We start from the raw sequence: 13,135 nt of genomic DNA on the forward strand, positions 1-13,135 counted from the left end.
GATTTTGAGTTGACCACACAGAATCACAGAAGTGTAGGACTGGAAGGGACCTTGAGAGGTCATCTAGTTCAGTCCCCTGCACTCAAGGCAGAACTAGGGAATAGCTAGACCGGGGCGGGCAAACTTTTTGGCCTGAGGGCCACATCGGGGTGTGGAAATTGTATGGTGGGCCATGAATGCTCACGAAATTGAGTGTAGGGGTGCGGGCTCTGGCTGGGGGTGCGGGCTCTGCGTTGGGGCCAGAAATAAGGAGTTCAGGGTGCAAAAGGGGGCTTTGAGTTGGGGTGCAGGGAGGTGGGTGTAAGGGCTCTGGGGTACAAGAGGGGGCTCTGGGCTGGGATCGAGGGGTTCGGAGGGCGGATCAGGGCTGTGGCAGGGGACTGGAGCACAGGGTGGGGGGCTCAGGGGTGCAGGCTCTGGGCGGCACTTATCACAAGCAGCTCCCGGAAGCAAATCCCCCCTCTGGCTTTGAAGCACAGCCAGGCAGCTCTGTGCGCTACCCCGTCCGCAGGTGCCACCCCTGCAGCTCCCATTACCCGGGAACCACAGCCAATAGGAGCTGCGGGGGAAGCACCTGCGGATCGGGCAGCATGCAGATCCGCCTGTCCATACCTCCACGTACTACGTAGGAGCCAGAGGGAGGTCATGCCGGCTGCTTCCTGGGAGCTGCGCAAGCCTCTGACCCTGCTCCCCAGCGGGAGCACCGGAGCGGGGCAAACACCCAACCCCGCTCCCCGGCAGGAGCTGAGGGCCAGATTAAATGCTCGGACGGGCCGGATGTGGCCCCTGGGCTGTAGTTTGTCCACCCCTGAGCTAGACCATTCCCAACAGGTGTTTGTCTAACCTGTTCTTAAAACCCTCCAATGACGGAGATTCCACACCCTTCCTAGACAATTTGTTCCAGTGCTTAACTCCCTAATGTCCAACCTAAACTGCCCTTGCTGCAATTTAAGCCCATTGCTTCTTGTCCTATAAGCTTGAAACATCTTAATGATACATAATAATAATAATAATACCTAGCTTTTATCTAGAGCTTTTAATCGTTAGCTCTCTAAGGGAGGGAAGTATAATTATCCCCATTGGACAGATGCCTTTTCCTGTTCTATTGCAATCCTTAGTTACCTTGCTTGCTGTAAGCACTACCCCTCGAGGAAAAGGCTTTGCTGCTCAAGAATACTTTTCTGCTGAATCATTTTGACGGCTTATGGCCTGGAAGGGTGTCAGCACTTTCACTTTGTTTACCTGCTCTCCCTTCCCCCAAGAGCCCCACCACTGCCTTGGAGAATGAACAATTTATGCTGTTTTCTTGTTTTTTGTTGTTTTTTAAGTCCAACTCTCCCTCATTTGGGGGTACACGATGAAACAGTCTGTTGGCTTCCCTAAGTCTTCCCCAAAAATCTTGATCTAGGAGGAATGGAACCCAGCTTTATAAACACACATTGACCCTCCCTGGAAAACTGGACACCAGCAACTTAGCACAGGTAGGATCTTCTAATAAAGTTGCAGCAGAATTATAGTTGGTGAGGTTGGGATATGGCGCCTGATAAACTCAACCTCATTGCAGGTTTCACTGCAGGAAAGGGAGCATCCATTATGAAGCAGGCCCAGGACCTGAAACGACTTTAACCTGATGAGATTTCAAGTTGAGCAGAAGGCAGGCGTGACCTTAAAACTGCAAGAATTGCCTCCCAGAAGGAAGCTAAGTTTGTGAAATCAGAGCAATTAATGCCACTAACACAGTCATCTGCTTTGTCAACTGGCTCGTTTGTGTTTAGGTGGCGAGGTGTCACCTTTAAAGGGACAGTTAGCTAGAAGCAAGCAGTGTATCTCCCTTGATCCTAGGCACATGATCCCAAAATATAAACCTGCTTCCCAACAGAAACCCAGCAGTGCCCAGGACAACAGCCTCCTAACAGACATACTGCAGGTCTTTACCTGGATGGTGCAGCTCAGGTACATCTTGACATCCAGCCTCAGCTTGCCCCAGAGTGGGCTGGTAGAGGGCAGCACCATCCTAGGAATGAACAGGGAGAGAACACAGGCTGAGTGGGAGTCGCGTTTAGTTTAGAGCTAAAAGTGACAATGAATCATTACACTATGGAAACTCCCAGGAAACCAGCATCTTCCACATGGCAAGGAGAGGGGGGGCGTAAAAGCGTTACAATCTCATTATAAAAGGAGTAAGGCTTTGTCATCCAAAGGGTGCCCCAGGCCTGCACGACATTACTCCAGGGCACAAGGGGAAGCTCCCGCGCATCCCTCTCCATCTGGCTAACAGAACGGATGCTGAAATGGAGCGGGGGTGTCTGGCATTCAGCCCCATTTGCCTTCTGTTCAGGCATCCCGGGGCCATGGCTTAAAAATAGGACTGATTTCTATTGCAAGACGGCTGGAGTTACACGGATTATGACGTACAGTTATGAGTGGCCTAGCCGGCGTGAGAAAAAAAGCACCGATCTCACTTGTGCCACTCATGAGCTCACGCCCACATGGACTAACAACTGCAGGGCTGAGTGTTTGCCAGGCAAACCTATCATGGACTTCACACAGAGTTCGCATCAGTAAGGAGTGCAAGGAGAAAAGAGGGAACTGTTCTCTGCAATCAGCACTATATTGCTATTTCAGAGCAACAGCACAGGGAACGGAGACTTACGCTTTGCCACCAACGCCAACAGGAAATTCAGAGTTGACCTCAACCCCCATCCCATCCCTAACCAGGCTAAACAGGGACATTAACAATAGTAGCATTAAAACCTGCCTAGGATGCCTTTGCACTTTGCACACTTGCATGGCAGATAGAGTAATGCCTGTGTAAGTGCAACCACCTCTGGGGTGGAACACTCCTGCTACGTAACACTGCATAAGATTGTAGGGCAGAAAGAGAAGGAAACCGCAGCGAAGATTCTGGTAAATGAAGAACACAGATACCCTAGGTGGAACACGGCCAGGATAGAGGGACTAACACATCTTGCAGAGAGTGCTTGGGGATCTTTTAACAGGTGGTCAGAGCTTTACTTCCAGCACCACTGTAACACTGGTCCAGGGGGGACTCAGAGCTAAGAATGCTACCAGCAGCCCTGGATGACCCTTGGAGGTCACCCTTCCAAGTACAGCTCTAGCCGAACCCTGTTTACCATGGGTCAGTACGAGATCCCAGCCCAAGGCAGTTTGGCAGCCAACCAGAATTCCAGCAAACAAAACTGGGCCCATGAGTCAGAAATCCCCCCGTCTCTAATGAAGGCTCTAGTCAGCTCAGATGACAGCAGAGAGGAATGCAACACAGAGCTTCTGGACTGACGTCTGCATTTAGGAACAAGGGATTAATTGTACCCTCACTAGCCCAGCTGCGCATTGCTGTTCCCCATTCCATCCATGATCTAACGCAGACCAGGTCAAACCTAGAAGCTCTCAACCCACCAGAATCTGGCGCCTAGCACACCCACAGCAGTAAACATCGAAAGCAGTAGGGTGAATTGCTACCAAGTCACATCTCAAGGGCAAGCAGGTCAGTCACAAACCATTTTTCCCTTCACCCCAAATAAAATGCCACTTTCTTCAGAATTCCCCAGTGCAGGAGGAAAAGGTTCACGCTGGACACCTCCTGCACTGGGGAATTCAGAAGGATTGAGGCTCAAGGATAAGAAGCCCATAGGCATGAACAAATGGTTTTTCCACTACACAGGAAGAGCTGCATCTCTGCCAATTCTTCCACCTGCAAGAGCTGCTTCTCTGTCAATTCTTCCACCAGCATGCCCAGGCCTCAGTGCTGGGAAAGGCCCAGACGACACTTATCTGCAATGCAATTGCCTGGAACTTACTTTGATTTGTCTTTCACCACCTTCACCTGAAGCAGTTTCTGCAGGCAGCCAAAGAGATCCCGAATGCAGAAGGACACCAGGGCATTAAATACTGAACCAAAAAAGAACATGTCAGTAAAATACTTATGACTGGTTTCCCATTCACTTCCCAGCCCCCTTGCTAACCTGAAACAGAACTGTCACCACTGAGCTCAGAACAGGACCTGGGGGTCTTTCACAGGTTTGCACAAATCAGTCTACTCTCTCTCTCCACCCACTCCCACTCAGGAATTCCTTCCTGAAGAGTAAGATTCCTTAGATTGTAAGCTCTTTGGACAAGGACCCCTTGCGCATGAGGTCCCTCTCTTCGCTCTGGGTTGGCACAGCATCTAACACACGGGGGCCCTGGTCATGATTGGAGCTGCTAGGTACTACAAAAAATAATAAGAGGCAAGAAACCAGGAATTACGTGTTTTGGTGGTGTTTTTTTAAAGCAATGTCATCAGATAGCACCTTGTTACTATGTCATTTACTGAATTAGAAAACAAAGGATTGTCTTGAAAGGAAGCCACATTGAGCGGCTGTAGTGTTCCACATGGGCACTACGGAGTGGAGAGAGAACACCCTCTATCGATTCTGAAATGCAGCAACGATCCAGGGCTGATTCTAAGCAGGGTGCACTAAGAAGCTTTTCCAGCACCCACATTTTTCAAAAAGTAGGCAGCAACTAAATTTCCGGGGGACAGATGCACGTGAGTTGGGACAATTCTTTCATACTTCAAATAAATAAAATTAATGCAGCGAGGAAAGAATCAGCAGTTGACGCTAAGTCACAATTTTAGGTGAGACATGGTCATCCCCATAACAGCAAATGGGGCTGTTAGATAAGGCTACTTTTGTCGACATCCCTCAGTGCTGTCTCAGGTCCGCCCGAACAATATTAGCTGAAATCCTGCTGCTTCAGGACCCCCTTCCAGAACGGGCACTATACAAGGTGGGGCTGTCCCCACGTAGAACCTTCGTCATCTGGAGGAGTTATGCTGTTAAACTGAAAGCCACAAGATATGCATGGAACTAGGATGAAGATCATTTTCATTTCCACTGATTTTATTTTCTCCTGATAGGCCTTGAATTGCCACACACCTTGTCCCCAGGCCCTTATTCCACACCACCTGCCCCCTATGAAATAAGTCTAGACAGCCTCTAGCCGGAACAAAAGCTCTCACCGGCACTGTCGGTGACTTTGAATTTGCTGGGGTCGGTCCCACCGTCATCTCCTTTGGTAGTTGCCACAGATGCTTTAAAGGCCTGAGTGATCTCATGGAAGAGCCTCGGTGTTAGTTGCTTCTGGGAGAGAGGAATAAAGAAACGTCAGCAATAAAGGGAAAGGAAAATGGAGGCAGCTATATTCCTTCATTAACAATCATCCCTCATTATGCGCTTTTCATCAATAGAGCTCAAAGTGCTTCACAGAAGCAGGAAAGAATGAGTATCCCGTTTATACAGCTGGGGAGACTGAGGCACGTTACAGTGTTCTAAACGCTATTAAAAAAATCTGCAGGACATGCAGGAGGCAGAGTGCTTCGGAGGAAACCTGGGGAGTGAAGACCAGATGTGCAACTTCACTCGCTTCCGTGACCTCATGTGAAACGCTGGAGTCGCGCTGGCCTCTTAACATAGCCTGCAAACTGAAGCTGAGACCCCCTGGTCAAGCCAGTAACCGTGCAGGGGCCAGTGTCACAGCTAAACAAGCCAGATGCCTCATCCACATGTTACATGGTTGGCAGAACCGTCTTGCTCAGCGTGCTCATTCTATCATGCTGTTCTGTGTACAGGTTTCTGGGTGAGAAGACGCTGCCGAGGTGGATGAGCACCAAATTTGCTCTCTCTCACACCTGATACACACAGCTTTGCCCTGGAGGTACACCCCGAACCACAGGAGACCATTAGCCTCTCCGAACATGGGCTCCAACAGCCCTTCAGCCACAGATTCTAAACCAGATGATCCAAAAACCATGTAGATCAGGACTCCAGATTTCTGGGGATTGCAGCCACAGCCTGGGGGAGGAAAACTATCAAGGGGGACCTTTATACTACACAGAAGACATTCAGAGTCAGAGAGAAGCCTGTCCCGAAAGCATACAATCAATGGGACCCTGTGGGTATGTCTACACACTAGAGCTGGGAGCGAGCCTCCCAGCCTGGAAACACAGACACACACTAGCTCAGCTTGAGCCAGCATACTAAATATAGCAGTGTGGACACAGCGACACAGGCAGCATGGGCTAGCCACCTGGGCACAGACCCAGGGGACTGGGCCGGCTGGCTCTCCGTCACATGCTGCAACCTCCACGCATTCAAGTCAAGTCACTCACGTACATCAGCGCATGTGGGATTGGGCCCTAAATTAAGAGGACTGTGACGGGGCAGCTGCTCCTCACTGGCTGACAAAGGGTTAATAGCAGCCCTTGGAGTGGCTGTGCAGAACCCAGCCAATCAGAGGAAGGGTTAGAAGCAGCCAATCAGGGCCAGGCTGGGCCCTATAAGAAGGGCCGCAGAGCAGAGAGGAGCTCAGACTCTCCCTGGAGCTTGAGGGAGAAGGACTGGCTGCCTTTAGAGAGGTGTGCCCGGGACACAGCAGTGCTGAGGAGGGTCAGGGGGGCAAGCGGAACTCCAGCCTGGCTGGCTCCCAGAGGGAGGCCTTGATACAGGGACCGAGTAGGTTCTGGGGCTACAGGGAAGTGGCCCAAGGAAAGCAGGTAGCTGCAGAGGGGAAGGCGACGCAGTGAGCGGCTGCCAGTTATAAGGTCCCTGGGTCAGGGCCCAGAGTAGCGGGCGGGCCTGGGCCCCCACATTTTGCCCCACTGGCCGCAGAAGGAAGTGGCCAGCCAAAGGACTGCAGTTCACCACACCGGCAAGAGGCCGGGCGAAGGACTGCCAGTTCCCCGGGAAGGGGGGAGACAACAGGCTGGGGCACAGATGGAGTGCCATGTGCTGAAGAGGACGCCATGGTCCGGGAGCGACGCAGGTCCCCACAGACAGCGGAGATGCTGGAGAAGCAGTAACAGAGAGTGAGACACCACAAGAGGAGGGTGCCCTGCTGATGGACACAGCTAATTCCCAGAGCAACCAGCAGGAGGTGCCACAGTGGTGAGCACAAACAACCCCTTACAAGGACAAACAGGAGACCATGCAGTGGTGTGATAGAAGGGAGCAAATAATACAATCAGGCAGTTACTTAGGGCTCGTCTACACACAATAATTGCCCTGCACTAACTATGCTATGCAATTAAAGCGGTACAACCTCCCTGTCTGCCCCATATTGGCATAAAGTTGCCTCAGATTTGTATAACTATTCCCTATGGGAAGAGGCATAAGCGGTACTGGTCTAACTGCATCTGTAGGGAGGTTGTACCAGTTTTAACTATTTCAATAAAACAGGACATCGCTGTACTGTACAAAGACTGTGCGGAGAGCAGGCCTGAGAATAACATTTGTGCTTTTAACTAGCAGTGACAGGAACCAAACACAGACCAAGAGGCAGCAAGGCAAAGACATTTCACCCACTTTGCCCCCCTGCTGGCAGGCCCAGTGCCTGGGCCATCTCCCTGGTGCCTAGTGTCCATATGTTTTTAAAAAGCAAGGATCTCAGCATTGTGCTGTGGGGGAGGCCTTTCAATCGGGCCAAAACTCTCTCCCCACTTACAAAACAGTGGGCTCATCTCTCACCTCTGCAGCCTGTTTCCATTGTTCCACCATCTTCAAGGTCACGGTGATAAAGTCAGCTTTCTTCCGCTTGACCGTTTCCTCCTCCTCCTCCTCCTCGTCACTTGCTTCCTACAACGGCCAGAGACATTGACAGGGTGGCGCTGGGTTTGCAGATCAGTCTCCGTTTCCCCTGCCCACCACTGCCCCTTGAAAGGAAAATCAAATGGCTAGAGCGGCTGACAGGAGGTCAGGCCACATCTACACTGTGGGCCTACTGTAGCTGTGACGCTGTAAGTCAGTAGCATAGGTGCAGACTGCAGTGACCAAAGGGGTGTGTCTGCCACTGTAGGAACTCTGCCTCTCCCAGGACCTAGATGCATCCACACCAGGCGTTAGGCATGAAAAATCCACACCCCCGCATGCGGTAGCTACGTCACCCTACATGAAGCGTAGCCCAGACCTTGGAGGCAGTGGATTCTCCTCCTGGCTCTGTCACTAGCAACACGTACGACTCAGAGGCAGTAAGAACAAAGCCCTCTACGACCGCAAACAGACGTCACCCCCAGAAAGAGCTCACAGCCTTACACAGGCACATGTGACATACAGGACAGCAGTTCAAACACCAGAGTGTGTGCAGAAATTTACAGCGCCTAGCACAGTGGGGTCCTGACCCACAATGAGGGCCCCTAAGATCTATGGAAATAAAATAATAAATAATAGGAAGAAGGGGGCCGTCTGGAGCGACTTGGAGGAGAGTAAGGGTGCTCTGCACGTGGGAGACTCTCCCAAGTGTGCGGGTGGGAAAGTGCAGAAAGCCCAGGGAATGTGGAAGAGGAGGACCATTGCCAGATGTCAGTGTCTCCATGTAGAACAATACCCTATCACCTCACAGGGATGCTGCAAGGCTCAGGGGCAGGTGATTGGCTGCTGGAAATACTAGATTATTGCACTATTATTATTTAAATCAACAACTGGTTTCCAGGCTACCAGCCCTAACTGCCTGCAGACCTTTGAGGAGACATTTCCCTACTGCTCTGTACCATCACACACCAGAAGCAAATTCAGCCGTTGCACTGAAACTCACAAGCAATGGTTATGCCATGAAGGTAACCTATTTTAAAGATGCCTAAGATACTCCTCCATCCTCCAGAACCCAGTACCTCGAGCGTTTCAGGCAGAGTGTGCAGCCCCTTCTCCTCCTCGTCAGAGTTGTCCGAGTCATCAAAGTTCAGCAGGGAGCGGTCATTTTCTTGCAAGAACTTGTAAAATTCAGGATCACGTTCCTTCAGCCGCGAGAGCTGGTCTTTGTGCTCAGTTGCCTTTCCTTTCTTCACGTTCCTGATGGAGGGGGATCAGAAGAATTAAGATCTGGTTATTTATTCAGAGCGGAAAGTACGTTAGGAATTGTACAAGCAAACCAATCTAAGCTGTTCAAAAAAGCCCAGACTCTAAAATGCATATGCTTAAATGCTGTCCTAAATAAGGCTGGCTTTCCTGAATCAGGGCCACGGTGCACAGGATTCTGGGAATCTTTCACTGCTTGCTTTGGGAGAAAACCCCTTTGAGTTGGTAAAATAAGTTTTCATTCACATCTTTTGCTGACATCCTTTGTTCAGAAAGGTCCTTCTAAATTCCACAGGAAAGCAAAAAAAAAAAAAAAAAAAAAGCTGTCCTTGGAATCTGCAAGGGAACACATCACTTTGGAAACTTGGCAATCACCTTATAATACAAACCAGGTGCAACGCTCTGTACCTCGGGGGAATACCATACACCCCCCCCCCCCAGGTTCATCTTTATAAAATGATTGTGTGGTATCCAATGCAAAGTTTGTCATGTTGGGCGTCTTCGGAAGGCTCGTGATGCACTGAGCATGTTTGTTATAGTGATGTTATAGTAATTGTTACAGGTTATAATTTCATGTATATAGTTATGAGGCTGAAAACGTATCCTCATGACTTAAACAAGCACAGGCAAAAACTCTCCAAGAACAGAGAGGCAGTTCACACCTCATCAGGTATGGGACAAACCCAGCCCAGCCTCACAGGAACAAAGGATACTGGGCTAGGCAGCAACAAAAGAATCTGTTAGACTCTCCAGGGAGTCACCCCCTTCCTTTGGTCAATTTGGAACTGTGATGAAGTAAAGCTCATCTGAAGGGGGGGGGGGGGGTGGAGACGGGACAAAGCCAAGAGGGAAAAAAGGACATGATAAAAGGGAGACACATTTGCCGTGCGCTCTCTCTCTCCCACCTCCATCTACAGACACCACAGCAAGCGACCAGAGTGCTGATCAAAGGGGAGAGCCTGGCTAAAGAGCAACCAGCCAGCCTGTGGTGAGAAGCATGTAAGTTTGTAGAGACATGGAAAGTGTTAAGATCACTTAGAATGTGTTTTGCTTTTATTTCATTTGACCAAATCTGACTTCTTGTGCTTTGACTTATAACCACTTAAAATCTATCTTTATAGTTAATAAATCTGTTTGTTTGTTCTACCAGAAGCAGTGCGTTTGGTTTGAAGTGTGTCAGAGACTTTCCTTGGGATAACAAGCCTGGTGCATATCAATTTCTTTGTTAAATTGACAAATTCATATAAGCTTGCAGCGTCCAGCGGGTATAACTGGACACTGCAAGGTGGAGGTTCCTAGGGTTGTGTCTGGGACCAGAGATATTGGCTGGTGTCATTCGGTTGCACAATCCAAGGAGCAGCTTACATGCCAGAGGCTGTGCGTGACCAGCCCAGGAGTGGGGGTTCTCACAGCAGAGCAGGGTAAGGCTGGCTCTCAGAGTCAAGGATTGGAGTGACCTAGCAGATCACCTGTCCGGATAGCACCAGAGGGGAAAAACGTTTTTTTTAAAGTTGTCTTGGGGAAAACAAATTGTGAAATGTTGACATTTAAAAACCACTTCAACCAATAAATTCCAGCAACTTTTCAGTGAAAAATTAGTACGACAATCTGATCTTAGCTAGCTCTATTTCTACAACACCCTAACATTCTGCTAACGGAGAGGCAACGTTCTAGGGTGCCAGTGAGAACAGCCAAAAGTTCACACCAGATTTTCCAACCAAGTTTAAAGGCCCATTAATTCTACACATAGCACCAAGCCTGGGGGCCCAGCAACAACAGTTGCTCCCTAATCCAGTTTGGATTTGTACCGTAAACAGGACTTTACTGTGTCCCTCAGCCAAACTACAGTCCTGGGACATGTAGCCAATTAGGGGATATGCTTAAAACATGGCTAGATCCTGTCCACATTTATAGCTAGAACAAACCAATTTAGGAAAATCAGTTCAGGGGTCAAGCATGTTGTAACTGAGCCCCTGGATTCTATTACTGTTGTAGTGTAGACGGACGCAAAGAACAGTGCTTTAGAAGGGATTAAATAAAGCTCTGTGTAAATTGGAGCAAAGGGTTTCGGGGCTGAGTGCTTTCGGCTTTGCCACTGGTCTGCTGGGTGACCCTGGGCAAGTCACACCTCTCTGTGCCTCAATTTGCCCACCCGTACGATAGGGATAATGCTACTGGCCTCTTCTGTAAATCACTTTGAGATCGACAGATGAAAAGAGCTATATAAGAGCTAGGGATTATTGTTTTCATTTTGTGGACAAAGCACCAGTATCTCAGGCTTTATTAAGATGATGTGCTTAGAACTGAAACACTTTTTAAGGTGGGTCAGTGGAGTGGAAGAATCTATACCTTCAAGGACTGTTCACACTTCCCCAATCAACAAGCAGCCACACTTACTTTTCTGCAGTTTTAACTTTGAGTGGCTCCTTCTTCTTTCCTCCTGCCAGGCCATTCTGGCTTTGTTTCCAATTAGCAGGCTCTTCCACGAGCTCTGAGGTCTCCTCTTCTGAGTCACCATCAACTTCTGACTCAAATCCGGAAGTTAAAAATTCATCAACGCTCAGCTCTGCCAGTTTTCTAATTCCAGAGGGAGAAGAGAAACAAGGTAGGAAGAGGGAGGAAGGGGAGAGGATTAAGGGTTTTAAATCAAGCTGATTTTGACGCTCATATCATACAGCACTCCTGCCCACCCCCGACTCCCACCCCGCAACCAAAAAAGAATACGTACTCAGCATGATACAAAGTATTTACCAGAGAAAAACAGCCATCTCGATAGTTAATGTAAGATTTCAGTATCCCAAATTTTACTCATGAAGTGGGTCCACAGGCTTCACCTGGCCTATTCATAAGGGATGCAAAATATCTGACCCAAGAAAAGGTATGGTCCTTTTAGTCTAGGAGATGCGTGTTTCTGATCAGTAGCAGAGCCAACATTCCCAATAAACCACCTTTTGTTGAAACTACAGTATAGTAATAACTTCTGACTTTACCTGATCCAGTAGGTACAAGGTTACACACAAAACACAGTGCTTTACACCCCAGAAATCATTTAGAAAGTGCAGGAAGCTCTTACAACACCAAAGACCACCCGCTTTGTTTTGTAGCTCACCAAAAGCTATTTAATTTAAAGGCTTCCCACGTTTTATTTCAACCAGGAAGAGGAATTACAAGATGAACAGCCTGTTGACTTAATAACTAGTTTATAATCACACACTTTAACAAAAGTTAACGGCACAAGTCTCTTTTGCAGCCCGTGCCGTTTTGCATAACACGCAGAAATACTATCACTTGTTAAGGATGAGAAGGGATCAATATCTTTCTAATCACTGCTCACTTTTCAGGGGCCATCACCTTAAGAAATTCCGGTTTGAAGAGAGGCGATTGGATACAAATTTAAAGCTTCCAACCACTGTGTTTGTACAGTTCGTGGCCCTGATCTGTGACTGGTGCCCCAGGGCCCTATCACAATTGATGATAAATGATGCCAGTATGCAATATTCATAAGAGGTGCCCCCAGCTCCAAGCTCTCAGTGACCCCGGCCCAGAAGCAAATAAAGCCTGCTATAAGCATGGCTCCTTTCACCCCAAACACCTTCCTCGCTGCTACACAAAACTCAGCTGGATCCGGCTCAGACCACCCACAAACTGCAGGGATGGTCCCCATCCAACTCCGAGTTTTGCAGTTAGGCCCTTAGGGGGCTTCATCCGGCCCCCCAGCTCTGGACACCCCTTCCCTGGCCCAGAGCCTGGCTAGGAACTATAAATGCAATGATCGCTCTCCCCCGCCCCCAACACAGCCCCTTTCCCATACACCTAAGGGGGCAGCCGGGGGGGGGGTTCCCTTGTGGGGGGCGCTTTTCCCTTGTGGGCCACCCCTCCCCAGAGGGGAGTCCCTGGCTGGTGCATGGTGCAGACTCCTTTGGGGTTAGAGCAGCTGGAGAGAACCCCCCCGCCCCCGCCAGTGGGGGTGCTAGCCCATGGGGGGGGGCTAAGGAGGAATATTTTGGAAGCCCCCCCAACACATACTAATAATTAATCCCCCGCCCCACCAGCTGCTCGGGGCCCTAAACAACCGCTTGGCTCATGCCTAGCGCCGGCTCTGAGCCGCCCCCCCACCCCGGCCCCGTGCAGCGGAGGCGGCGCAAGCGGCAGCCCCCGCGCACGTGCCAGCGACCCCTGGGCCCCGCGCCTCCAGCCGCGAGCCCAGCGGGCCCGCCCGCGCGCCGCGCTCACCTCCTGCCGCCAGCCGCCATGGCGCCGCAACGTGCCTCTCCCACAATGCAGCG

The 13,135-nt window shown here is 49.9% G+C and overlaps 1 protein-coding gene across 1 annotated transcript in view; it reads right to left on the bottom strand.

The window, feature by feature from the left end:
• NOC2L (NOC2 like nucleolar associated transcriptional repressor) overlaps positions 1 to 13,135 on the bottom strand; it is an 81,459-nt gene extending 68,324 nt beyond the window's left edge. The window contains exons 1-7 of the mRNA XM_084651909.1: positions 13,083 to 13,135; positions 11,247 to 11,426; positions 8,666 to 8,843; positions 7,527 to 7,634; positions 5,024 to 5,144; positions 3,819 to 3,909; positions 1,936 to 2,014 (exon numbers count right to left, since the gene is read on the bottom strand). Coding sequence (XP_084508035.1) covers positions 1,936 to 2,014; positions 3,819 to 3,909; positions 5,024 to 5,144; positions 7,527 to 7,634; positions 8,666 to 8,843; positions 11,247 to 11,426; positions 13,083 to 13,102 — 777 coding nt within the window. The 5' untranslated portion in view covers positions 13,103 to 13,135. The remainder of the gene's footprint in view (positions 1 to 1,935; positions 2,015 to 3,818; positions 3,910 to 5,023; positions 5,145 to 7,526; positions 7,635 to 8,665; positions 8,844 to 11,246; positions 11,427 to 13,082) is intronic.

The sequence above is a fragment of the Lepidochelys olivacea genome, assembly GCF_965140295.1.
Source record: "Lepidochelys olivacea isolate rLepOli2 genome assembly, chromosome: 18".
Taxonomy (NCBI): Eukaryota; Metazoa; Chordata; order Testudines; family Cheloniidae; genus Lepidochelys; species Lepidochelys olivacea.